The following is a 27,601-nucleotide window of genomic DNA, read 5'->3' on the forward strand; positions in this document are numbered from 1 at the left end:
CCTCCTCTAGCTTATCTCTCCACGCTTCAGGCTCTCTGCCTTTATTCCTGATGAAGGGCTTTTGCCCGAAACGTCGATTTTGCTGCTTGTCGGATGCTGCCTGAATTGCTGTGCTCTTCCAGCACCACTGATCCAGAATCTGGAATGCACTGCCTGGGAAGGTAGAGGAGGCTGGAATCCGTACAACCTTTAAAAAATACTTGGATAAGTACTTCAAATATCATAACATTCTAGGACATGGTACAAATGCAGGAAATTGAGATTGGTGCATCTTCAATGGTAGTTATGTTGGTGCAGACTCGATGGGCCAAAAGGCCTTTCTTGCGCTGTATGAATCTGAATCTCTGATGGATACAGTAATTTACAAGGCTCTGCATGCAAAGACAGACCAATGTTATGTAATGCTTTTCATTACCACCAATCATGTCAGTACACTTTACTACCAATGAAGTGCATTTGAAGTGTATTGACTGTTGGAATATGGCAGCCATTCTGTACACAGCAAGCTCATACAATGAAAATTACCAGAGTAATCCATTTTTGCAATGTTGATTTTTTTTTTTAAACCTAGAGGCTTATACCTTAGGAGAGTGATATTAACTGAGCAACAGCTGACATTAAAAACTTAAAGATGCAAATGGTTTTGGATAAGTATATCAAGTGCATGATATGGACATTTAAAATAGTGGTGGTAATTAGTTGACACAAACGACTATCTTATGTATGTAAAATAGTAGGTGTTCATGTTGCATGTCAAAGCAACTTAAAATCCTGGTTCTAATCAACACATTCAGAGATGTAAATACACACTTCCGGAGCAGGTGGGACTTGAACTCAGACCTTCTGGCACAGTAGTAGGGACACTACTACTGCACCACAAAAATCCTCTTTGTATTGTTTATAGATGTTTTCTAATCAACCTGTTCAGAGACGTTATTTGCACATCTCTGGAGCAGATAAGATGCAAACCCAGATCTCCTGGTCAGAGGTCAGCACTACTTAAGTTACAAGCTGTTTACTAATCAACATAATGCAAACTGATTTAGCTATAGTAATTGTTAGGATCCCTATGGAAACCAAAATCAATGAAAATTCAATATGAAATAAAGACAAATTTTATTCAAAAGAGGCCATAAATTAGACCTTAATGAATTGATATAAACAAGATATATTTCTCAGCTAACCCTCTTAGCATATATGTGACACTACATGCAATCCTTTTCATCTCTCCAGTAGAATTCAACTATTCTTTATCAAGCAGGATTTGATCACTAGCTAACATCTGACAGCAACATTTATTCCATCTTAAGTTCCAGGGATATTATTGACATTGAAAACATAGCTCTGCAACATGTCCTTTATTTTTTGTACAGGATAGGCCTGCTGCATAGTTTCCCAGTGTCACACTCATTTAACTACTCAATGCAAACCTGGTATAAGGTATAGTTGGCTTCAGTTTTTTTAAAAAAAGCACCAATCGCCTCCATAAAAACCAAAAGAACTGTTGTAAATCAGAAACAAAAACAGCAATTGCTGGAAAAACTCAGCAGGTCTGGCAGTATCTGTGGAAAGAAATTGGAGTTAATGTTTGGTGCTAGTGGGGAAGGGTCACTAGATCTGAAATGTCAACTATGCTTTATCTCCACAGTTGCTGCCAGACCTGCTGAGCTTTTCCAGCAATTTCTGTTTTTGTTACCACTCATTTAACTACTCAATGCAAACCTGGTATAAGGTATAGTTGGCTTCAGTTTTAAAAAAAAGCACCAATCGCCTCCATAAAAACCAAAAGAACTGTTGTAAATCAGAAACAAAAACAGCAATTGTTGGAAAAGCTCAGCAGGTCTGGCAGTATCTGTGGATCTATAAAAATTGGTAAGAATCATTGTGGACATGATAAATTTCCTTAGCCTTCTGAGGACGTAGAGGTGTTGGTGTGTTTTCTTATTGTAATGTCGATGTGGTTGGATCAGGTTGGTGATATTTACTCCGAGGAATTTGAAGCTCTCAACTACCTCCACCTTAGCACCATTGATGTAGTCAGGGGCATGTCCTCCACTCTGCTTCCTGAAGTCGATAACTAGCTCCTTCATTTTCCTGATTATTGAGGGAAAGATTGTTGTCTTTACACCATGCCTCTAAGTTGTCTATCGCTTTCCTGTACGCTGTCTTGTTGTTTGAGATCCGACTCACTATATTGGTGTCATCAGCAAATTTGTAAATGGAGTTAGAGCTGTACTGGGCCACATCATTAAAGGTGTATAAGGAGTATTGTAAAGGGCTGAGTACACAGCTGAGTATTATTATGGAGTATTATGGAGTATGGTGCTGAGTATTATTATGGAAGTGGTTTTGTCGCCTATCCTTTCTTGCGGTCTGTGGGTCAGGAGCTTGAGGATCCTGCTGCAGAGTGGGAGATCAGAGTCCAAGATCCCAGATTTTGGAGATGGGTTTGGTTGGAATTATGATGTTGAAGCTGGAGTTAAATTCAATAAATAAGAGTCTGACGTAGATGTCCTGTTATCCAAGTGTTCCAGGGATGAGTGTAGGTCTAGGGAGATGGCATCTGCCATAGATCCATTGTGATGGTAGCAGGTCAATACAATTTGGGAGCTGGAGTTGATGTGTGTCATTCCTAACCTCTCAAAGCACTTCATTATAATGCATGTCAGAGCCATTGGGCGGTAGTCACAAAGGCACATTGTCTGATTTTTCTTTGCTACTGTCATGATAGTGATTTTCTTGAAGCAGGTGGGAACCTCACATCATTAGTAAGGAGAGGCTAAAGATGTGTGCAAATACTCCTGTCAGCTGGGCTGCGCAGGATCTGACTGCATGACTGGGGGCTCCAGCTGGGCCAGCTGTTTGCAGTGGGTTCACCCTCAAGAAGGCTAGTATGATGTCTGCAGAGGTGCCTATGGATATAGGTGTACCCAAAGCTGTTGAGGCAGGTGACATTGCTTCACTGACCTTCTGTTCAAAATAAGCATAGAATGCAATGAGCTCATTGGAAAGCATGTATTGTTGTTGGTGATTATACTTGACTTCTCTTTTTAGCTTATTATATCATGTAAGCCTTGCCACAGTTAGTATTTGTGTCTTAGCTTGGGACTCTACTTAATTTTGTATTGTCTCTTGGCATCCCTGATGGCTTTGCAAAGATCGTGCCTTGATTTCACATATCGGCCAGGGTCAGCTGATTTGAATGTCTCAGTCCTGGACTTTAGTAGGAAGTGGATCTTCTGGTTCATCCATGGTTTCTGGTTGAGTCGCACTCGAATTAACTTCTTTGGCGCACAGTACGCTAGCATTTATTGATGATGTTTGTGACAGTTGCAGCATACTCATTTAGGTTGGCCCCTGAGTTCCTGAATGTGGACCTGTCCACCGAATCCAAGTCACATAGCAGCTTGTTCCTTACCTCAGACTAGTATTGTACAACTTTCTGTACCGGATCCTCAGACTTCAATGTTTGTCTGCAAGCTGGGAGAAGAAGCACAGCCTTATGGTCTGATTTACCAAAATGCGGGCAGGTGATGGAACAGTGCAATCATTCAGGGTTGTTGGGCCTCTGGTAGGACAGGAAACATGTTAGTGGTATTTTGGTAGCACACTCAATGTTGGCTTGGTTAAAATCCCCAGCTATGATGAACAAGGCTTCAGGGTATTATGCCTCAAGGCTATTTGTAGCAGGGTGTATTTCATCAAGCATTCTCTTCACTTCCACATGGGTTGGGATGTAAACTGCTGTCAGGATGGCAGAAGTAAACTCCCTCATCAGGTAGTAGGAATGGGGCTTCACTATTAGATATTCTGGATGTGCGGAGTAGTAACTCACCAAGGTTGTCACGTCTGAGCACAAAGAGGTTTTGATCTGGAGGCAGAGCCTTCCACCTAGTGCCTTGTCTGAGGACACTGTGCAGTACATCAGGTGGATTGAGAAGCCCTCATGTTGTAAGGTGAAGCAGGCGTGAGCTATGTCTCTGTTAAACAGAGCACACAGCAAATTCTCAATTCCCTGTGGTAGGTGAGTCAAGCTTTTAAGTTTAGTCATTAAGCTATTGTTTTCAATAGCTTGGATGTTTTGAGGTTTGGAATGGTTGAGACTAAAAGATGGGTTTTCTGAATATCGCCAGTTGTACAACAGAGGCAGTTGAGGTATTCAGACACAAAGTTATCTGAATTGTGAATAACATGCCACTTGCCCCCTTGATTGTAAGCAGCAGTGTCAATGAAGGCACCCCTCTATGTCCAAGAGTCTGTCAACCTCTCAGAAATCTACAAACATACAAATTAGGACTGCACCTTTTAGCAAGATCAAGGTTGTTCTGATTACTCCACATGTCTGCCAACCTCTGTTAACATTTCACCCCCATGCATGCAAAGAATTTATCTGACTCTATCTTAAAATATTCAGTTTTTTAAATTTGTTTTTGAAAAGAAGAATTCCAAAGACCCATGACCCTCTGAGACAAAATTTCTGTCTGTCAGAAATGGACAATACTATCTGTCTTGTTATGGCTTGCTTCAGGCTGTTCTACTATCCCTCCCCTCAGGCCTCTTGTGATCGTATGCTGCAGCCAAAATGTGGTCTGCTTTCCTTAAATCCCCAAGTCCATCTCTGGTCCACAGACATGTGACCACCTTGGTAATCTTTCCTATGCTGAGAAAAACAGCAGCCTGCGGGCCTCCTGTTCCATTCCCATCATGCCCATGCTTTTGTTCGCTTCCCTAGTAAGCCTATCAGAAATAAGTAGGGAAAGAACAGCAAGTGATTGGAGGTGCAGTTCCTTAATATTTCCTCCCATTTTGTTTACAAAGTTGATGTTTCTCTGATTGATTGACCCTTGTGAATTAGGAACCTTTGGAAGGTTCCATGTATTTTGTGTTGCTTGGTGCTAAATTGGATTGAGATGCCCCTAATATGTGTGCTTCTGAATTAGAGTTAGCTTAACCCAGCTACAGAAGAAAATGATTTCATTTGGTTTCTTTAATTAACTTCAGGTAGTCTCATTTAGAGAGAGCTTGGATAACCCTGCTGAAACTTAGATAAAATTTAGAATTTGCAAAGAGTTTTAGCAAAAGATTATGAACTCCATTACTCAACAAACTCCCAACAATGTTCAAAATCACACTCAGGCTTTGTAGAATTGGAAGACTGAGCAAGCACTATGATAAATCTGCAATGAGACAAACTGTTACAGCTGTACAAAAGAAGCCAAGTGTTTATTATCCAGTTATTGACCTCTTGTCTGTCACTACCACAGCATTATGTGCGAGATTGTTGGTGTAATCCAAAGATTAACCTTTCTGCATTCAGGTCTAATCCTTATATCATTAAGTAAATATAGCATATTTGTTTTGGATAAACATCAACTGTATTCCTGGGGGTTATTAGTTGTACTTTGTTGGAATCTAATCTTGTCTCAAGTTAATTCATCCAAATTTCAACTATGAAGCTTACAGTATTTGAATACATTAATAATTATTAGCGTCTGTGATTCCCAGGTGTCTATTTATTTTGTTTTGGCTTCTTGTATGTTACAGCTTGTAAATGCAATGGACATGCAAATGCTTGCCATGCCCAAACTGGACAGTGCTTCTGTACAACAAAAGGAATCAAAGGAGATCAGTGTCAATTGTGAGTATTTCAATTCTACCTGATTGATGTCATTTTAACCACTTTTAGTTACTGGATGGAAATATCCATTACATTGGTTCCATCAGATTTAGATTTCAGAACTCATGGGAATTCTAGCAAAACGTAAACATTGGATCATATGAGAAACAAATACAAACAGATACAGTAACAGAAGGAAATATATTTGTGTTAAATCTATGATGGGTATTGATCTCTATGCTCTTACCAATACATTTTAAGTCGATACATTTAGACCATTGTCTTAGCTTATCTTTGTATAGATTACCCCTGTAAATCACAAAGCTTACTCAGTTTATAAATTTCTAATTTTGCATGTGCTGCCAGTAACAAACGTATTCTCAATTTACACTGCATTGCTTATAGATTGTTATATAACTTAACCAATAGTAGACTTTGTCTTGTCTAGAACTAATTCAATAGCACGAGAAAATGAAGGCACATTGAATACTATTGACAAATTATTCCTTCCTTCTGGCTGTAGTAAGTCAAATGTTACACATATGACATGCTGAATTAAATAAAAATAATTCAGTTATATGAGAAAGGATAATAGGTTGCTGCATTAACAAAATTGGTGACTGTGTAAACAGTGTCACAGTAAAAATGTGTAATGTTTTTAAATTATTCCAAAACCCAATGTGCCATTATGTTTTAGTTACCTAATCATGTGTAGATTTTATTGAATAAGAATAAATTGTTGCCCATAGCATAAATTATCCCCTTCTGCATGCAACATGAACTTTTGAATTCAATTTTTAAAAATGATTTCTACTTCAATTTTGAATAGCAAATATTTGGATTCTTGAATTTCAGATTCTCAATCTTAAATTAAACAAAAATCAGAATTTAATCAAAATGAGAATCCTGCAGGTAACAAAGTCATGAAGACCACATTTGACCAAGTATAACATCAAAGATCCTTAACAAAACTGAAGCCAATGATAACAAAGGGGAAAATTCTCCACTGATGTACCTAGCATAAAGGGAAATGTTTGTAGTTTTTCGAAGTTGATCATCTCATCCCTGGATATTGCTACAGAAGGTCCTCAGTAGTGATGTAGACCTAAACATCTTCATTGACACAGTGGCAACAGTAGATATTATCTCCAAGATGCAATGTGGTAACTCGCCAATGCTCCGCCAACATCACTTTCCAAACCCAACCTAAAATATTACTTCCCAATGTTTTTCCCACTAATTCCATTTTGACACCTGAAAATTGACCCGTCTCCTTGATAAACATTGAGAGTTTGAAGGGAGGAAGGTGGGTGTCAGGAAATATCCTTGAGAAGTGGGGGTGAGTGAGAGAAGACCTGAGAGACTGAGGAAGGAAGACAGACTCCCTACTTTTACTGCTGCCTTGGAACTCGGGACCCCAATATTTCAGTTCATGACCCCACTTGGGATTCTAAGCACCCCCATTTTGGGGAGCTTTGACCTAGAAGAACAAGGTCAGCAGATGAAATCACTAAGTGCAAGTTTCCCTCCAAGCCGCACACCCTCTTGACTTTGAACAACATCATTGCTCTTTCACAGGTGTTGCATCAAAATCCTGGAACTACCTTCATAACAGCACTATAGTTAAACGCACACCAAATAGACTACAAACATTTGAGAAGGCAACATTCCACCATGTTCTAAAGGGCAATAAATAACTTTGAACTAGTCACTTGAACTACAACCATAGACATTGTAAACAATTATCTGGAGGTGCTGGTGTGGTACTTGGGTGCTACACCACCTGATGAAGAAGCAGCGCTCTGAAAGCTCGTGCTTCCAAATAAACCTGTTGGGACTGTGACCTGGTGTATGAGTTTTAACTTTGTAAACAATTATCATTCTTTTTAATCTAAAATCCCATGAATGAGTAACTGGTAAAGCCATATTTATTCACGCAAATCATTGTGTGGAAGCATGTGAACAAATTTGGAAAACCTAATTGCTGAGTAGACCTTTCAGTGAAAAGAGATGCATTTCATCCACTGTTTCGTTATAACAAGTCCTGACTTGATCGTCTTTCAAACGGTGAATAAATAATTGAAGAAAATTCTGGGTTGAATCAGGTTTTGATGCCTAATTAAGTAATCATTTCGGTGATGATGACTTGTAGTTGTTTTTACTGTTATTGACCATAAAAGTGCTGAATGTCTAATGTTTATAATCCACAACAGTGAAGCATAAATAATATTCAAAGAAACTGCAGCCTTTAATGCTTATTGCACAGTACGACATCTACCAGATGAATTCAATATCAAGATAGTTGCACTTAAGTCACCAGTTATAAGTTTTCCGATGATCATTTTGCTTCTGATCTTAATTTGATTTAAAAATCGACACACTTGCCCATATCGTGATTTTAACAGGCTCCAGGTTATGCCATAATTTAAAAATAATTCATTAACTGAGTACCCATCGCTAGATGTGTTCGAGAAGGTGGTATTTAGTTGCCACCTTGAAAACCACTATAGTCCATTGGTATAGGCATACTCTCAATGCAATTAGAGAGTTCCAGGACTTTCACCCAATTACACTGGAGGAATACCAATGTTTCCATGTCAAGATAGTGACTGGCTTGGAGGAGAACCTGCAGATGCTGATATTCCTATATGTCTGCTGCCCTTTACCATCCAGATGGTAATTTTATAAAACCTTTTTTAAAGCCATTTATTTGGGTTAGACCCTGGAACATTGTCCTCCAGCTTTGCATTTTTGTGTTTATACCTTTTTGTCAGTAAGAATTTATATCCAGCAATGTCCTTGACTTTGGTCTAGTCTAGTTACCACACTATTGGAAAAATGTGGAAGCTTTGGAGAGGGTGCAAAAGAAATTTACCAAGGTATTGCCTGGATTGGAGTGTATTAACTATCAGGAGAAGTTGAACAAATTTGGATCGCTTTCACTAGAGTGTCTGAAGTTGAGGAATACCTGACACAAGTATATAAAATTGAGGCATGGATAGGTTTGATAGTCGGAGTATTTTTTTCTTAGGGTGAAATTGTCAAAACTAGGGGGCATAAGTTTAAGGTGAGAGAGGAAAAGCTTAAAAGTTACATGTGAGCTAAGTTTTTTATGAAGAGGGTGAATGGTGCCTGGAATGTGCTGTCAGCAAGGTGGTGGAAGTAGATACAATAGCAACATCGAAGAGACATTTAGGCCAATGAACAGGCATGGGATAGAGGGATTGGACCACGTGCAGGCAGGTGGGATTAGTTTAGAATGGCATCATAGGCACAGACATGGTGGGCTGAAGGGCCTGTTCCAATGATGTTCAATATTCTAATGTCATTCATAGAATTTATCCTTCTACATATAATGCAGTCATATAGGATCATTTCCTTTAGGATATTTTTTAGTTTGAATTAAACTTAATTTTCTTGAAATAACCAGTTGATTCAGGCTGTAATGACTTGCAATAAAAAAGTGAGCATTTACTGAAATTCTTGATTTGAAACAATGGTCAGTTTCCAACTTTATTCTAGAAACATATTCAGAGCTACTTCACAGAGTAGAATTGGAAAATGGTGGACTACTTCACAAATGAAATAGGACTCTTCCAGTTAGGCCAGTAGAGATCCTTCTGAAATTGTAACTGTATTGGCATATAATTGTAGTGGAAAAGGGGCACAGAAAGGACTGCTGCAGCGCTTACTGTTTGCACTAGCTGATTCAACTTTAGAATCTGCCCTTTTCAAAAATGTATAAAGGAAATAAAATAATTGAATTTTATGTAAAAACCCAAGGACATTTCCTTGACTCTAAAAGACAGTCTATCAAAGTCCATGAGCTTTCCAATAACAGTTTTTACTAGCACTCCTTCACCTATACCAAAAGTATGTTTTCTTTTTAAGGATATGCCAGATGTGATTAGCAGCTATTCTATTTATATGTTGATGTTACTGGTATTGCTGTGGTGTTGAGGTCTGGTTCTTTCATCAGTATTACACACCACTTTTTCAGATAACCAATAAGCAATAACAACAGATAAAGCATGCGCTATGACCAGAAACACTTTGCACTTTGTCTTGCCATTGTGGTAGCAAATATATGATCAGGGCAGCAGCATATGTTGAAGTATGGATATCACAGATATCTATTAGATGTATAACAGATGTCTATTATACATTTTTGTTGATGAAACAGAAATGCAATTAGCTGCATTTGGCTCGTGGCAACATTTTGGTCAACTGGCTTATAGATCAGCATTTATTGCTCATTCCTAATTGTCCATGAAAAAGTTGATGTGCATAGATCTTTGAAAGTGGCAGGATATAGTGAGAGAATAGTTAGCAAAGCATGTTCATTTTGGGCTTAATTTAACAGAGCTATTGAGTAGAACAACAGGAAAGTTATGCTTATCCAGTTCTGCTCCCCACAATTTTACACTGATGGAAAGCTTTATTTAGTCATGTCACTGCCTGGCCAGTATTAATTGGCTGTCTCTGGTTGCCATTGAGAAGATGGTAGTAAGCTGCTTTAATTTGAAGTGCTGCAATCCATGTGCTGTATGTGTACCTAGTCTAAGGGAGGCAATTCCAGGATTTTGACACAGCAACAGTGAAGGAACAGCGGTATAGTTTCAAGTCAGGATGGTGAGTGCCTTGCAGGAGAACTTGGTGTTCCCACATATATGCTGCCCTTGAGAGGATGCAGGGGTGGTTTACTAGAATAGTTTTATGGATGAGAGAATTTGGTCAATTGTTAGTTTGGAGAAGTTTTCACAATGGAACAAATGAAGTTAAGGCGAGGGCTGATCGATGTGTACAAAATTTGCAAAATGTTAACAAAGAAAAGCTATTCCCATTATCTCATGGAACAAAGATTAGGGACTACACATTTAAAAGTTTTAAGAGGGGATGTGAAGCCAAACTAAGGGACAAGGGAAATTACTTGAAGAAATGACTACACATTCCTTTCCAAATCCCCAGAGCAGAGCCACAGTGGACCTACAAGTGACGCTATCTGTTTACATGGACAGTCATCAAATAGGCCATCAAGTTTCTGAAAAGGCAGGCCTGTGTTGGAACTGGTTAATATTGTTTTTAAGTGCTCTCCTGCAAGGGTCTCCTACGTTACAGTGATCTACTGTGTTCTCCATTACATGCACTCCAGAGAGGATTGTACTTTGAAGTGAGTGAATGACATAGCCCATTGGAGGAAGCGAAAATGGAAGAGGATAGCAATGAAGTTGAAGATACAGAGGAGGTGTGCCAAGCTTTAGGCACAAGGAAGGTGATTAGAGCTGGTACAGGTTTCTTCAGGGTGATATCAATACCAGGGAGCATCTAAATCAGACATTTTTTCAGTGTTTTGACTCAAAAAGACTGCATGCTCTGGAGCTCACTTTGAACTGCCTATGAGAAGAATGCATCTACTGATGCAATCTTGAATTCCTCATTCTTAACATCATGAAGGTTGACCATTTATCTAGTGATCTCCTGACCCTTTTGAAGGCTGAGATGGCTGTGGTGGTTGTATTTATAATGGTGATATTAGTGTGGACACCTCAAGACCGCTCCACCAGTGTCAATACTGTAGCAGCCTAGGTTGCAGGACTTGGCTGTATAATGGTCCCTTCATTTGAACCAAATAGGCCAATGGTGTTGTTGGCATCCATGAGAGAAAGCACTCTTAATTTGTATTAATGATCTTTCGATGGCATTCTAGATTGCTGGACAGGCCACCACATGAGACACAACTGGCAGTTAGTTAGTGGCACTTTTAATGCCAGTAAGTAACTAGCCCATGCTGTAAAGTATTGTATGTCGATATGAATATTATGCATTCTATTATGTTGATTATGCTTTTAATGAAAAATGCTATACTCTGAAAGCCCTGAGCCATAGTTTTGTTTGGGGGAGGTGATGGCTTTGTGATATTATCACTTGGATTGTTAATCCAGAGACAAAGTGTGGCGCTGGAAATGCGCAACAGGTCAGGCAGCATCCGAGGAGCAGGCGAGTCCATGTTTCAGGCATAAGCCCTTCATTGGGAGCGTGGAGGGAAAAGGGGGCTGAGAGATAAATAGGGGGTGGGGGTGGGAAGGCAATAGATGGATGCGGTGATAGGTCAGTAGGAGGGAAGATGGACAGGTTAAGGGGATGCTGCTGAGTTGGAAGGTTGGATCTGGGATGAGGTGGGGAGGGAAGATTTGGAAACTGGTGAAGTCGATTTTGATGCTGTGAGGTTGTCAGGTCGTGAGGCTTTCTTCCTCCAGATGGTGGGTGGCTTTGATTTGGCAGTGGAGGTAGCCCAGGACTTGCATGTCCTTGGGGGAGTGGTAGTTGAAGTGGTTGGCCTGACAGAGTTGAGATGCTGTGGATAGGACATCCCCTTGATAGATTGAGTCAAAATATAAGGAGGTAAGTTCGGTGGGGCAGGGCATAGACCCATTTTCTGCCATAGCAGGTGTTAAATTTGAATTCGATTTAAAAAAAAATTCTGGAATGAAGAGTCTAATGATGACCATGAATCCATTGTTGATTGCCAGAAAAACTCATTGGGTTCACTAATGTCCTTTAGGGAATGAAACTGCTGCCCTTACCTGTTCTGGCCTACATATAACTCCAGATCCACAGCAATGTGATTGAATCTTGAATAAATGCTGACCTAGAATAATCCCATGAACGAATTAAAAAAAAAGAAAGGCCTCCTTCATTTACTGCCCATGCCCAGAACCAAGGAGAGAAATCATGGATCGTGTTGGTTCTCTTGTTTTTGGGCTTCTTAATGCTTTCTACCCATTTTAACCTCTTGATACCATTTTGTGCAGCGTTTTTGCAATGTATTTTGGCTTTTCTGGAATAGAATATGCCAGCACAGAAGAAAGCCATTCAAACTATCTAGTCTGTGACTAGATTCCATTCCCACCCATTCTTTCCATTTTGTTTTCCAAATATTTATTCAGTTTCCTTTTGAACACTAATATGAATCTGTATCCACCAAAATAATAGGGAGGGAATACATTCCAAATCCTAACCATGTCTTATTTGAACATTTTTCCTTGTGTCCTCTCAGTTTCTTTCAGCAATCAACTAAACCTGGTAACAATTTCTGTTTATCGAGTCCTTTATAATTTTATTCATGTTCACCAAACAATTTATGTTCTATTCTTGGCTCCAGGGGGAACAATTCTAGCCTCTCTGTAATCCAATAGTTCTGGAACCATGCTTGTAAATTTCCACTGAACTTACGATGAAACTTCCATGCCCTTCTAGTACTCAGTTTTATAGTTATAGTACAGTAGTTTAGTTTTAAATTGTTTTAGCAAAAAATATTTGCTTTAGTACTCTATGTGTCTGTTTATACAGAGACCCCTGCCTGGTTAGATTTCCTTTGAAGCAATCAATAAGGTACTCGGTCAAATCAGGGGCAATGAGCGGATTTCAGAGAAGGTACATTCCATTTGTATAGTTAAGGATATTGCAGAGTGGCATTGCAGCCACTAAAGTGAAAAATTAGTTGAGTCGGGGGCATTGGGACTCATGGATTATGTGGCACGCACTCATTGCCCCCATGATCATTTGGCACCCATTTGAGAGATAAGTAGTTCTTAAGCCCAGGACCCCCAATAGTATGTTCCCAGTCTTCAGCACGACCTTCCAGGTCTTGCCCATAACACCATATTGTCTCAGGGAACTCTGACATCCATATCTTTCACTGCTGGTCAAAGTAATGCAACTCTGAGGGCCCTGCAATTGCATCAAACTGAACATGGTTGTGTTTGTAATTTCATTTTACAAGAGTGACTGTTATTCACTGTCACTGTGCACTTCACTGCATTTTCAAGGATCAATTGCCATTCATAATAGCAAGCTGGGGTATTTCTCCTCCAGTGGGTGTCTTTTCCATTGTATTCTGTGCCCCACTCTTCTGCAAGGCCGTTCTGGCCAATCCAACAACTTATTTGTTTCTGTTGCATGTGCTGTCAGGTCTTCAACAATAAGGCTCTGAGCATTTTTCCAATGTTCAGGGACTGCATTAACATCGGTATCTCTAGCCAATATGTCTCTTGGAAGCTGAGAACCCAGAGATCTATCATTAACATCTTTAGTTGCAGTTACTTTTACAGAATGAGTTAGGTAACTGAATCTGTTGCTGCTGTGCACCCAGTTATTTTGAAGTGCACTCTGGCTGTTGACAGTTTTGGTTGCGTCCATCTATACCTCTTTAGCTTGTATAGGCAGCCTTCTCATTTTGCCATTTAGGAAAAAGAATGTCCCTGTTTTCCCTTGTAATCTCCAAATAGATTTTGAGGTCCATATCAGCGAAGTGAGGGCCTTCCATGCTCTAGGTGCCAGATCAATGCTGCTACTCCTGTTTTCCTGGTATTTGCACCTCATATCAAGCTGGCTATTTCAATATTGGATGTTATGATGCCTTAAAATCTCTCTGTCTCAAATCATTGCTAATTGACCACCCTACAGCTTCTTGGATAATTGTAGGCTGTGGCTGTCTTCTTTCATGGGGTATTGCAGGATCTAGAATGGTTCCCCAGATCTGGCTCCTGACTTGGGTGGCAATATCCTTTCATGTGCACCAAATGCAATAAATGTGAAGAGAAATTATACAAATTGTGTATTAGTTTACTTCCAAAATCTTTTAGGTATTGAAAACTTTTTAAGTAGCTCAGAAGTTGGCATACCCACTACTAAGAGGTTACTTTAATAAATTATGGTACAGTTTTTCACTTGCAGTGCAATGTGTATTGTTTAGTTTTAGAAGATTGACATGATGTAGCTTGTGAAACAATAGGATTTTGCCATTAGAAATATCTCCATGGAGATTTCAAAGTACTTCCTGATAATCAATGGATGTTTACTAGTGGAAAGAAATTTAGCTTCCTAAATATGGACAGAAGTTGTTATCCTTGTATCTAAAAATGTTGAAATGTAACAATCATGTCCAAGATTGTTGATTCCCATAACAAAAGGGAAATTTTGGCCTTTCCAGTAAAGGGAAGGTCAGAAGCAGAGGCTAAAATAGGAGGTAAATAGTAAAGACTAATATAGGAAGTAAATAAGGAAGTTAAATATCATTGTAAAAAAAAAATATCTCATCCCGTGTAAGGTAAAATAATCCTATATTCCCTGCTTTGTCTTCAATATCATTAAAATGCAAAATACTTCAGTCGTTTCAAAGGAACTCAAAGGTTTGAAAGAATTAAGATGGTGTTACACTTGTTGTATAGAACTCCTAATAATTAAAAATGGAATGCAATGAGACCCACTCAATATTTTGTATGTATAAAATGCTTGTCTAATCATGTACTTAAAAAAAGATAATTGATACATTCCTGCAGTATAGTTTTTTGAAGATGATTTTCTTTATATATAGGTGTGAGTCAGATAACCGCTACCTTGGTAACCCACTCAAAGGAACCTGTTACTGTAAGTATTGTTTTGTTTTTCATGCTTTTGTCGTTGGGATAACAGAGTTTATGAAAAATTAAGTTCCCATTAATTTTTAAGAACTAAATATAGGGAAAATACTTTTTGTTTGAGATGCTTCTCCTGCTCTTTTACGAAATTGTCCTCATTTGAATTTCCTTCAGGTTTTCTTGAATTCTCAGTTGTAATGCAATAACATCAAACTCCTGGAAGCATCTATCTACCTTCAAGGCCTTTCCAGTACACTAGTTATGAGGTTATAATCAACTAGGCGAAAGTAAGGACTGCAGATGCTGGAGATCAGAGTCAAGATTAGAGTGGTGCTGGAAAAGCACAGCAGGTCAGGTAGCATCCGAGGTTAAGTTAGGTTTAGGTTTGTCACATGTGCTCACATGAATACAGTGAAAACTTTACAAGTCTCCACTTATGGCACCATCTTAGGTAGAAGGTACCTCGGTACAGAATCTTAGGTACAAAGCAGAAAAACTTAAAGTTAAAATGTGAAACATTATAGTCCTCCTTACTAAAAATTAGAAAAACAGAAATACTATTAAAGTTCACCACAGTCTATAAGTGCCAAGCCATACTGGGCACGCACACCTTACAGGGGCTCGAGCTCCCCTGCTCTAGGCTCAATCTCACCCCTCACCACCAGGCTTCCTACCCCTGCTGTCCCTGCCACCTGCCTCAAGATGCATGTTCCTTTTCTCAATGCCATTTGGGATGTGTGCCATCAACATGGGGGACCTCTCTCGTTGCCACATTGGGCTTGCCCACTATTCGAATCATCCCAGAATGGCATTGTTGCAGGTGGCCTGAAACAGGTTGTATTTTCTTTAAGCTCTACGTTTTCATTCTCATCAACTCATTTATTAGCTGATGAAGTCATATCGTAAGTGTTTTATGTATTGATGTTGACTTTTTGGGTATTTGGACTTCTACAGAAGTGGAATTGGAGGAATTGATTGATATCCTTCATAATTATCAGCACTCTATTAAATTTAAAGTCACAACACACAAGGAAAGCATAGGCCAGGATTTAGTGCGAATTTTGGGGCAAATGGCTTCAGGGGTAACTAACTCCCTGTCCTCATCAGTGAGAAAGATCATAGATCAAACACCAACTAGGTATTTAAGTGTTGTCCAACAAGCTGCTTGTCCAGTCAGGAGCTGTGACACTGAAGTCCTACTTGCCTATGGCTACAGGTCAGTCAGAGGCCAGTAGCCTCAGGGAGTTGGTGATGCTGTTGAAAACCAGATCAGACTGTCAAGATGAGTTAGTGAGCAGATAAGTATTTTCATGGGGTGGAACTATTGCAGGATTTGGGGTCAGGAGGGGTTGGAAATAATGGCATGACGGTGATTTTGAGAACCAAACACCTGTCCCCATCATTGCCCCCAGTTGCATTCACATTGGATAAATGGAACCTCCCCAACCCAAAATCATCAGATAAGCTGCCCTGCGTTTTCTTTATGTAAAATAGTCACCTGTCCTGGCTGCTGGAAAGATGTAATCACAATGGTTGTGAGTTAAGGTCTTTGTGTGTCTTTAATTACTTAATGGACTGAATTTGTGGCAGGTTGAGAAAATCAGTCATGGACCTCTTTATTGAGAACCTCCTTACTGAGCTGGTGTGAAAAGTGTCACTGCACTAATCAATTTACCTTTCCTGTCACCATCTTGCATCCTTACCTTGAAGGGAGGGGAGGATCACACCACAGCATTTAAACTGGCAAACAACTGTGGGCATAAGTTAGCGACAGAAGTTTTTATCAAAATAACTGGCAACCATTTCTACATCCAAAACACCAACACACTGAACACATCCTCGAGATGGGTGATCTCATAGCTGATGTACTTCAGTCGCGTACTCTCAAACTAGAAACATTTTGCCCAGCCAGTTATTATCCTTGTCATGCATCGTAAAAGTAAATCTGCATTTGATAGCTAATAATTAGCTGGTTATGGCCCATATCAACCCCCAGGCTCCCAGCCTGCCTTGATCCCCTGCAATTTGCCTACTGATGAAATAGGTCCACAGTGATGCCATTTCCCTAGCCCTAAACTCATCTCTGGAATAATCTGGATAACAAGGACACCTACGTCAGACTCCTACTCATCGAGTACAACTCAGCCTTCAACACCACAATCCCCTCCAGACTAATCTCAGAACTCCGAGACTAGGTCTCTGCTCTACCCTCTGCAACTGGATTCTTAGCTTCCTGACCCGCAGACTGTAGTGAAAATAGACAACAACAACACCTCCACAATAACACACAACACTGGAGCTTCCCAAGAATGTGTTCTCAGCCCTCTTCTATGCTCCCTGTACATCCAGATCTGTAGACAAATTCCAAATGAATGCCATCTACAAGTTTGCTGACATCATCATGGGAGGATGGATTACAAACAATGATTAGTCAGAATACAGGGAGAGGATAGATGGTTTGGTGTCATGGTGCAATGATAACCTCACTCTCATTGTCAGCAAAAGAAAAAAACTGATCATTCCTTTCAGAAAGAAAGGAGGAGGACATGCTCCCATCTACATTAACAGAGCTGAGGTGGAGAGGGTCGAGATTGTCCAGTTCCTAGGAGTGATAATAACTGAAAATCCATCCTGGACTTTCCATGTTGATGCAACAGTTAAGAAGACACACCAACACTGCAGGACCTCCACCAACTTTTACAGATGCACCATAGCATACTGTCCAGGTGCATAATGGTCTCTTACAACAACTACTCTGCCCAGGACCGTAACAAACTACAGAAGGCTGTGTGCACAGCCCAGACCATCACCGAAGCTAACTTCACATCCATGGATGCTATTCACACCCTTCGTTGCTGCGGAAGGGCTGCTGTCATCATTAAAGTTTCCTCCCACTCCAGGAATGCTCTCTTACAGAAGATACAGAATCTTGAACATCTGCACTAATAGGTTGAAGAACAGCTTCTTCCCTCCTGTTAGATTGCTGAATAGACTCTCTAACTTCAAATAATGTTGATCTTGCTTTGCACATCTCCTGTGCAGTTGTAACCTGTATGCCTCACTCTGTATATCTTTGTTTACTATGATCTGCCTGTACTGCTTTCAAAACAAAGTTGTTCACTGTACTTAGGTACGTGTGACTACAGTAAATCAAATCAAATAATGTTCATTATGTCATAGATGCTGTTTAAACCAAACCTTGGAAAATGTTCCACAATTTATGGTTTCAGATAGGATAACCAAAAGTATTGAATTTCCTGCACAAGGAAACCAAGATTAGTTGAGTTATGTAATTAAAATTCCTGTCAACTGTGATTGAATTCTGCCATGCCCTTTACTTGTCAAGCTTCTCTTTTGTCTTGCCACTAGCTGTTTGACTCCCAGTAATTAGGATGAGAGGTTGGTTTTGCAACACGGGTGCCTAGAATATAGTTTCTTCAACTGTGACCATCCATGAACACTATGCAACAATTTAGCATGGCTAATCCATCTAACATTCACATCTTTGGACTGTGGGAGGAAACTGGAGCACCCAGTGGAAATCCCCAGTCACCCTAGGCTGGAAGCTGAAGACACTCCCTCCCTGTTTGGTGTTTCTTTTGACACCTTTAGGGATTATATGTCATTGATCCCACACAGAATTTTGGTCAGCCAATAAATTTACAACTTTGTTTTTGTAGAAGCCAGTTTTTTTTAAAATCACATTTTGAATGAAGCTCAAAAGACAGAGTCTAGATCAGAGTGGAACTGGAAAAGCACAGCCGGTCAGGCAGCATCCAAGGCACAGGAAAATCGACGTTTCGGGCAAAAGTCCTTCATCAGGACTGAAGACAGGCAGCCTTCAGGGTGGAGAGGGTAGTTAACTACCAAGCTTTAAATTTTAAGCGAGGCATGTTAACTTTGGTCTCGGTACTGCTGTGTGAAATGAACCAGAGAATGTGTTTTGAATTCAAACAGGTGCAGTGTGTATATCATCTTTCTGTCTGTAAAGAACAGGGCCCTGTATTAATGACTTGGATGAGGAGGTTGAGGGGTGGGTTAGTAAATTTACTGACGACACAAAGGTTAGAGGTGCCGTTGATAGTATTGAGGGCTATTGCAGGCTGCAGTGCTACATAGACAGTATGCAGACTGGGCTGAGAAATGGCAGATGGAGTTCAACCTGCATAAATGCAAAGTGATGCATTTTGGAAGGTTGAACTTGAATGCTGATTATAGGATTAAAGACAGGATTCTTGGAAGTGTGGAGGAGCAGTGGGATCTTGGTGTTCAAGTGCATAGATCCCTCAAATTGCCACCCAAGTGAATAGAGATGGAAATGTGTTGCTGGAAAAACGCAGCAGGTTAGGCAGCATCTAGGGAACAGGAGAATCGACGTTTCGGGCATTAGCCCTTCTTCAGGGCTAATGCCCAAGTGAATAGGTTTGTTAAGAAAGCATATGGTGTTTTGGGATCGAGTTTAAGCACAGCAAGGTTTTGCTGCAGCTCTTCCAAACTCTGGTGAGACCACACTTGGAATATTGTGTATTATAGGAAAGAAACGGAGGCTTTGGAGAGGGTGCACAGAACGTTTACCAGGATGCTGCCTGGACTGAGGGGCTTGTCTTACGACGAGAGGTTGACTAAGCTCGGACCTTTCTCTCTGGAGAGAAGGAGGAAGAGAGGTGACCTGATGGAGGTATACAAGGTATTTGAGTGGCATGGATAGAGTCAATAGCCAGAGACTTTTCCCCAGGGCAGGATTGACTGGCACGAGGGGTCATAGTTTTAAGATATAGGAGGAAGGTATAGAGGAGATGTTAGAGGTAGGTTCTTTATGCAGACAGTTGTGAATGCATAGAATGCGTTACCAGCGGTGGTGGTGGAAGCAGAGTCATTAGGGACATTTAAGTGACTGCTGGATATGCAGATGAATTGAAGGGTGTGTAGATTATTTTATTTTAGATTAGGAATATTCCTCAGCACAAGATCATGGGCTGAAGGGCCTGTTCTGTGCTGTACTTTTCTATGTTCTATTTTCTATTAACACACAGTATGGAAAACAAATTCAATTTAAAGCTATACATTTTTCCAGTTTAATACCCAAGTTCACAACCAGTTATGAACCTTCGCCACAGTCAATTGTGGTTTTATTCTTTTTCAAACTTTCTGCAACAGATTGCAGCGCAATGTCTTAAGTCATTTCGGAGGACAATAAAGAGTGCAAGTCCAGAGTTACATATAGTTTTGAGCAGATAAGGATGATAAATGTATTTGCTTTAAAGGACCTTAAGAAACTTGATGGTTTTTTTTATGACAATCTGATAGTGACAGTGAACATGAAATTACCTTTTTATTTCAGATTTATTAATGAATTTATATTCCATTAACGATCATGCTGGAATTTGATCCCTTGTTTTAGGACCATTAGTTTGGATTTCTACATTACTAATCCAGTAACTAGCTTAATGCAACATAAGAAAAGAGAACTGTTCAGTGTATCAGCTAACATAGAGAAGCAAAACTGCTTTGTTAGTATTGTGGTCAGAAGATAGCTAAAGTCTCCTTTTACCAGAAAAGAAATTTGAGCAAGAGGCAGTGAAGGTGGAGGAAGATGCAAGTCCAGGACTAAGGTCGTGTAGTGAGGTGAGGAAATTGTTGAAGGATGTTTGGTCTGCTGGATGTGGAGATGCATACAAAATGACAGAGATAGCTGTTTAAATAATCTCAGACCTCCTGACACAGATGCTTACGAACTCTCAGCATTAGGATGAGCATTAGGCAAGGCACAAGTTCTTTGGTAAGAATTGTTGGATAATTTCCCCAGAAATGGAAACAGTTTTCAGAAAGGGAAGAGAGGACTCAGAGATGGACCAGATGCAAGTGAGAGTGGGCTGGAAATTGGAAATGAAATAAATAAATGTTTCCAAAACCAGACAAGCAAAAGTAGCAGCATCCATGATATTGTCACTGTCCTGGGGACACAGTTGTGGCTGGGGTCCAGAGTAGTAGAAGCACGAGGAAGTTTCCATGTACCCCACAAAGAGACAGGCATAACTGGGGCCTATGCTGGTACCCATGTACACACCATTGACCTGAAAAAAGTGGAAGAAGTTAAAGAAGAAGTTGTTAAAAGCAAGGACTGGATTGGCCAAGTGGGGGAGTTTGGTGAATGGGGACTGTTCAGGCTTCTTTTGCAGGAAGAAATGGAGAGTCCTGAGATTATCCTGTCTTTTTGGTGGGTGGGAGGAGTGGGTTGGGAGTGGGTGGGAGTGTGGATGTGTAAAGAGATTGAACAAGCCTGCTAAAGACTAGGCAGCTGGAGTCTGAAAACTGGAAATTCTGAATCTGAGCATACAGGTAGTTTCAAGGATTACCTTGAGAGCAAACAAATAGTCCTGGTATAATGGGTGAGCCTGGTACCTGTCTCTTTGGGCACAGGGCACTTTGTGATATGCTGTAGGTATTACCACATTGAAATATTTGTGACTATAACAGAGACCTAAGTCAAGAAGCACAGGACTGGATATTTAATATTCCTGGATATAAGATTTTCAAGAAAGGAAAGAAAGAAGAGAGTGTGGCTGTATGGATTAAGGACGTGCTGTAGTGGCGAGGTAGGATGTTCTGGACATAGTGAAAATTGTTTGGTTAGAGCTAAAGAACATTACATGCAGTTATTTTGCTCAGTGTGGTCTATAAAACACTACTAGTGAGAAAAGGTCAAGGAACACATTTGCTAGAAAATAGAGATCTACAAGAATTGTAGAGTAGTTATAATGGGGTACTTTCATTATCTGAATAATGACTGAGATAATTATACTGTAAAGAGTAGAGAATGTGTTTAAAAAAAAGTCACGAATATGCAAGAGAGAATCCGAGGCAGAATCCACCTGACTGCAGAGCGAAATGGATTTTGGTGAGAAAGTTGTGAGAATCGTGTAAGATTGATATTGACTACCAGCTGATAAGAATGAAACATCTCATTTTCCAACCAAGTGTTGAATGGCAAAACAAGATTCTCAAATAAAAACACAATACTGTGGATGCTTGAGATAAAAACAGTGCTGGAGTAATCCAGGAGGACTGGTGGCACCAGTGGAGAGTGAAATAGTTAACATTTTGATTGCAATATTTGCTTTTATTTGAGATAATATTCTCACTCATGAGCATTGAGAGGCCTCATTATTATGGCATCGCATTTTATTGATTGCAGTTTCCCATTCTCTCAACTGTCCCATTGAAACTAGACAGCAAGAATCTTAGAAATGAAATTCAGAGCAAGAGCCTGGCATCTCCAGCTCGCCATTTACTCCTGTGGCCCTCCATCAGCCACCAACATCTCTGAGATTGCTCCAAGAGCAATAACGATATGCAGCTGCCGTCCAGAAGAACTTCTAGGTCCTTGTCAGAAAAGGGCAGTGCCAATTACCTTCTGTCCAACATATCTATGGCAAGTAAAATGAACTATACAGGGAGAAGTAGACATCAAGTGCCTGACTAGATTCATCGTTGGCCTTTCAAAGATGATGCCGACACCAGGAATCGCAGGAATTCCCAGTAGTGGTCAGTACTTCTGCCTATAGCAAGTGGGATAATAGTATGAATGGGACACTACAGGAGTATGGTATGTAAGTTTGGAAAGGTAGTGTGAGAAAACACGCTGGTGCTCACAGAGAGAAACCCCTTTTGAAACTTCCCAAAAGCAACATTTTTGTCGATTTTCTGGTGAGACAAATTGTGCAAGTATGAAAAAAGGAATAGAAGGTTTTTTGTAGTGCAGTGGCAGTATCCCTATCCCTGGGTCAGAATTTCTGGGGTTCAAGTCCTATCCGCCCTAACCATGTCCTAACCTGTACAGCATGGTTTAAAGTATCGAAAAGGAGGAATGAGATTGATTTGTCATCATAAAGGCGATTCATGTATGATGGGAGCTGCAGTGGCTGAAATATTTACTTTGCATCTCTCTTTATCAAGGGAGAAGATGCTTCCCAGGTCATGGTGAAAGAGCAGGATAGTCAGACATTTAAAGTATTTAAAATTGATGAGATATGGTTTTGGTTAGGTTGTCTGTACTTAATAAAGCACCAGGACTGGACGAATTTTGTTTTCTTTATTATTTTATAGTCTCTGGGCATCTCTGGTTAGAGACAAAGAAAACCCTGCAGATGCTGGAATCCAAGGTAGACGAGCATGAGGCTGGAGGTGGAGGAGTCAACGTTTCGGGTGTAACCCTCCTTCAGGAGCCAAGAAGGGCTACATCCGAAATGTTGACTTCTCCACCTCCTTGTGCTGCCTGGCTTGCTGTGTTCGTCCAGACTCCTGCTTGTCTACCACTGGCATTTACTGTTCATCCCCAATCACCCTTGAACTGAGTGGCTTCCTAGGCCACTTCAGACAGCAAGTAAGAGTTCATAAGATATAGGGAGCAGAATTAGGCCATTTGGCCCATCGAGTCTGTTCCATCATTCGACTGTGGCTGATATGCTCCTCAGCCCTATTTTCCTGTCTTCTCTCCATATTTCTTCATTGTATTATCAATCAAAAATCTGTCTAACTCCTCTTTAAATTTACTCACTGTCTCAGCATCCACTGCACTTTGAGGTAGTGAATTCCACAGATCCGCAACCCTTTGAGAGAAGTAGTTTCTCTTCAACTCTGTTTTAAATTTGCTACCCTGTATCCTATGACTATGACCCTTTGTCCTAGAATGCTCCATGAGGAGGCATCCACACCTTTTATCTTGAGTACTTCAATTTGATCTCCCCTCATTCTGCTAAATTCCAGAACATATAGGCAAAACTGTTAAATCTCATTTATGACAACCCCCTCATCTCTGGGATCAACCTCATTGTTAGGAATATGTGGGTGGAGTGTACCTTTAAGAGAGTTAAAAGCGAGCAGAACGACCTGATAGCACCAAATGTTCTGAATAAGATACGATGTAAAATGTGGTCCAGCTACTGGAGTAACTAGGGTAGCTGATTGCCTGGAGACAAAGACGGATTTGAATTAGGCCAATCAGTTTAAACTATACCCCCCAAAAGTACCAAACACTTATCAGTTTAATATATTGACAATCTTAAAAGCCAATGACTCAATCCGATATTTTGTGCAGTTGGGAGGAAAACTGCCACACTGCCAACATGTAGAGATGGCCTGCAAAATAGCTCTATTAAAGGTAGCTTCATCAATCAGTAACCCCCCCACCCAGCCGATTATCAAACTGGTGTTCTAGAAGGGAAAGTAAAAGATACGTTAGAGGAAGGATTTGTAAATTATTGTTAGTTAATTATTCTTTGTTATACTTGAAGAAATAAAATTATTAATTTTTACTTTAAGTACTTCTTGGCCTCTCGAACTTTTACAGATCACTGCACTGGATAAATCTTTTCTGTGTTGCTTTGGTTTAAATTAAGCAGGAGGGTTCATCCTGTATTGTAACAGTTTGGGGGCTCATCGGCTGGATTTGAACTGGTTGAGACAGATTTAAATAGTGAGTTTTGAGAAGATTTGTAGCTAAGGCTGAGGTTTTGGATGTAGGTTTGCTCGCTGAGTGTGAAGGTTCATTTCCAGACGTTTCGTCACCCTACTAGATAACATCTTCAGTGGGTCTCAGGCGAAGCACCGCTGAAAATTCCTGCTTTCTATTTATACATTTGGGTTTCTTTGGGTTGGTGATGTCATTTCCTGTGGTGATGTTATTTCCTGTGGTGAAGTCACTTCCTGTTCGTTTTCTCAGGGAGTGATGGATGGGGTATAACTCGATGTGTTTGTTGATAGAGTTCTGGTTAGAATGCCATGCTTCTAGGAATTCTCGTGTGTGTCTTTGTTTGGTTTGTCCTAGGATGGATGTGTTGTCCCAGTCAAAGTGGTGTCCTTCCTCATCTGTATGTAAGGATACTAGTGAGAGAGGGTCATGTCTTTTTGTTGGTAGTTGGTGTTCATGTATCCTGGTGGCCAGTTTTCTGCCTGTTTGTCCAATGTAGACATTGGGTGAGAACAAGTTTGACTTGGCTATGCTGGGATTCCTGGTAACTTATCCTGCCAGTGCTCAGTGTAATATTCTGTGGGGAGGGGGACAAAAAAGATAAAAGCTTGCCTATTCACAAAGCAAAAGTATTAAACATGGAAATTGTAGGAATTTAAGTAGAAAAACATGTCGACTATATACTTTTGAGATAGCACTGCTTCCTTTTTGTTTATGACTGCTTAGCATTCTACTTGAATCATTCTATTCAGCTCATCCATTTATATTCTATAAGCCTCTCAATCAGACAAATGTATTTCTTAAGTTATAGTGATGTCATGCTGCATTTTACTACTTTTATTGGGTTCTTAATCTTCAAAGATATTGATTGCAATTCCAGCAGCAGGCATAATCTATGGGTACTCAAAGCAGAACATACAGGCACAGATGTGATCATGACACAGCATTTCCAACATATGAATTTTTGTGGGCTTGCTCTAGTTGTTAAAAGCATTTGTTATCAGTTGGGCAGGGGTTAGGGCAAATATATAAGAACTAGTTTTCACTAGGGAAGGCTGGTCTATAGAAGAAATTGGTCTGGAATTATGCTGTGCAGAATAATGTGAATAAACCTGTGGTATATCGACTGGATCCTCCTGCCTCCTTTACCTGATGCATTTTTTATCAGCTTTACAAGATCTACCACTCAGCAGTAAAGTTTTAGCAAAGTTTTCTGCACCGCAACATACTTGCAAGCTTTTAGCAGGATTTTATGATCCTGGCTGCAGGAGAAATAGGATTCTCCAGTGTTAGTCTGGCACATCGAGAAGAAGTTGAGCAAACAATTGAGTTACCCCTTTTCTGACGTCTGCCATGTTCACCTAAGCTTTTGAAAGTCTCAAGTCTTTCGATAATTGAGTGAGTGACTAAGTTGGATTGGGGGTACTTAGGTTGGTTGTATAATTGAGTTGGATCAAGTTTGTAACTGACTCTCATTAGGGGTGCATTGTATGGTTGAATTGGAGAGATGGGGGGAATTGTTGGGTTAAGAAATGTGATTAGATGGGTTTTTTTTCTGGCAAACAGTCCAGTTAAGCTGTTTAATTGCATGTTACATCCAGAAATTATGCTGTGTAATATTTCCACTGTAAGTGTCCACAGAAGCCTTGTGCATCTAACCTAAGTCTCTGACCCTGAACTCAGAATCAACGCCAATCAGAAGGTCATCGGGAAGAACAAATCCATCAAATGTTTACACCTGGGAAATTAGAGTCCAGATTTCACTACTGTAGGTATCATATTCAGGCCAACTTATAGTATTTTATTCCTGAAATAAGAGACTATTGGAGAACTTTCTATGTTTCAAAAAATGATACATTTCTGCTCAAGAAAACTTTACAGTTATCATTCCAAATTAATTTTAAAGGTTGAAATTTAATTTCCAAATTTTTAATTGCCCTTTGTGCCCCTTCTGTTGCATTCTGCTTCTCTCCCCTTTGCTCTTCTACCTACCATTCTCAAGTTCCTGACTTCTCTTTTTCTCTGCTTTTGTACCCCCTTCTCCTGATTCCTTTATTCATGTATTCCTGTCCCTTTTTCTTTCACTATCTTTTGTCTTCCTTCACAATGTCCTTTTCTCTCCTTTTTTCCTTCCTGGGGTTTCTTCCTTTTCCCATTTTCTTGCCTCATCCTTCATGCTATTTCCTTTCCTCATCTTTGTTCTTTTCCCTTTTTGTTTGCCTCTGTACTGTACCGTATTTAAGCTTTTTGAAATACAAAAAAACAAGGAACAGGAGAAGGTCATCACTTGAAACTTGCTGTGTCATTCATGACTAATCATCCAACCAGCCAATGCAAGACCCCTCAGAAGTGTACAATCATACTGTTGGACAAAATACTAAGTGACAACAGCAAGTCAATGAGCTTTCTCATTAGTGGGCACTTCATTAATGTGCTGCCACAGATCTCTCTGTCCTTGCACAAGCAACTCCAGACTAAGTTGATGGATGCTTACGGGAGCAATTAACCTTGTGGCAACAGTCATCATTATGTTATGATCAGTAAGCTTTGTATGGAAGTGGGAAAGAAAAAAACATTCAAAGTTTGTGTGAAGATTTGTAGTTCGGGTGCTCGTTGTTGTGGTTCTGTTCGCCGAGTTTTTGTTGCAAACGTTTCGTCCCCTGGCTAGGGGACATCATCAGTGCTTGGGAGCCTCCTGCGAAGCGCTTCTTTGATGTTTCCTCCGGTGTTTATAGTGGTTAGCCACGAAATAATCTCTGTCTGGCTTGCCTATGATAGTAGTGTTGTCCCAGTCGAATTCATGTTGCTTGTTGTCTGCGTGTGTGGCTACTAAGGATAGCTGGTCGTGTCGTTTCGTGGCTAGTTGATGTTCATGTATGTGGATTGTTAGCAGGGACAGACCACTATAAACACCGGAGGAAAGAATCGAATCCTTCCACAATGTGTCAGATACAGACCGCCAGTCAACAACCCACAAGCCAGGGAAACAGCCAAGCAGAACGGATTCAGGATGATCCAGGTAATGATCACAGACGCGCACAACCGACTCCACAAGTACAAACAAGAAATTGCGCGCCAAAAGTCATTAATTTCAAA

The 27,601-nt window shown here is 40.2% G+C and overlaps 1 protein-coding gene across 2 annotated transcripts in view; it reads left to right on the top strand.

The window, feature by feature from the left end:
- Window positions 1–27,601, top strand: part of atrnl1b (attractin-like 1b) — a 944,158-nt gene that overhangs the window by 361,345 nt on the left and 555,212 nt on the right. For both annotated transcript variants that reach the window (XM_043712811.1, XM_043712812.1), the window contains exons 20-21: window positions 5,545–5,638; window positions 14,994–15,046. In XM_043712811.1, coding sequence (XP_043568746.1) covers window positions 5,545–5,638; window positions 14,994–15,046 — 147 coding nt within the window. The remainder of the gene's footprint in view (window positions 1–5,544; window positions 5,639–14,993; window positions 15,047–27,601) is intronic.

Source organism: Chiloscyllium plagiosum, chromosome 22, assembly GCF_004010195.1.
Source record: "Chiloscyllium plagiosum isolate BGI_BamShark_2017 chromosome 22, ASM401019v2, whole genome shotgun sequence".
Taxonomy (NCBI): domain Eukaryota; kingdom Metazoa; phylum Chordata; class Chondrichthyes; order Orectolobiformes; family Hemiscylliidae; genus Chiloscyllium; species Chiloscyllium plagiosum.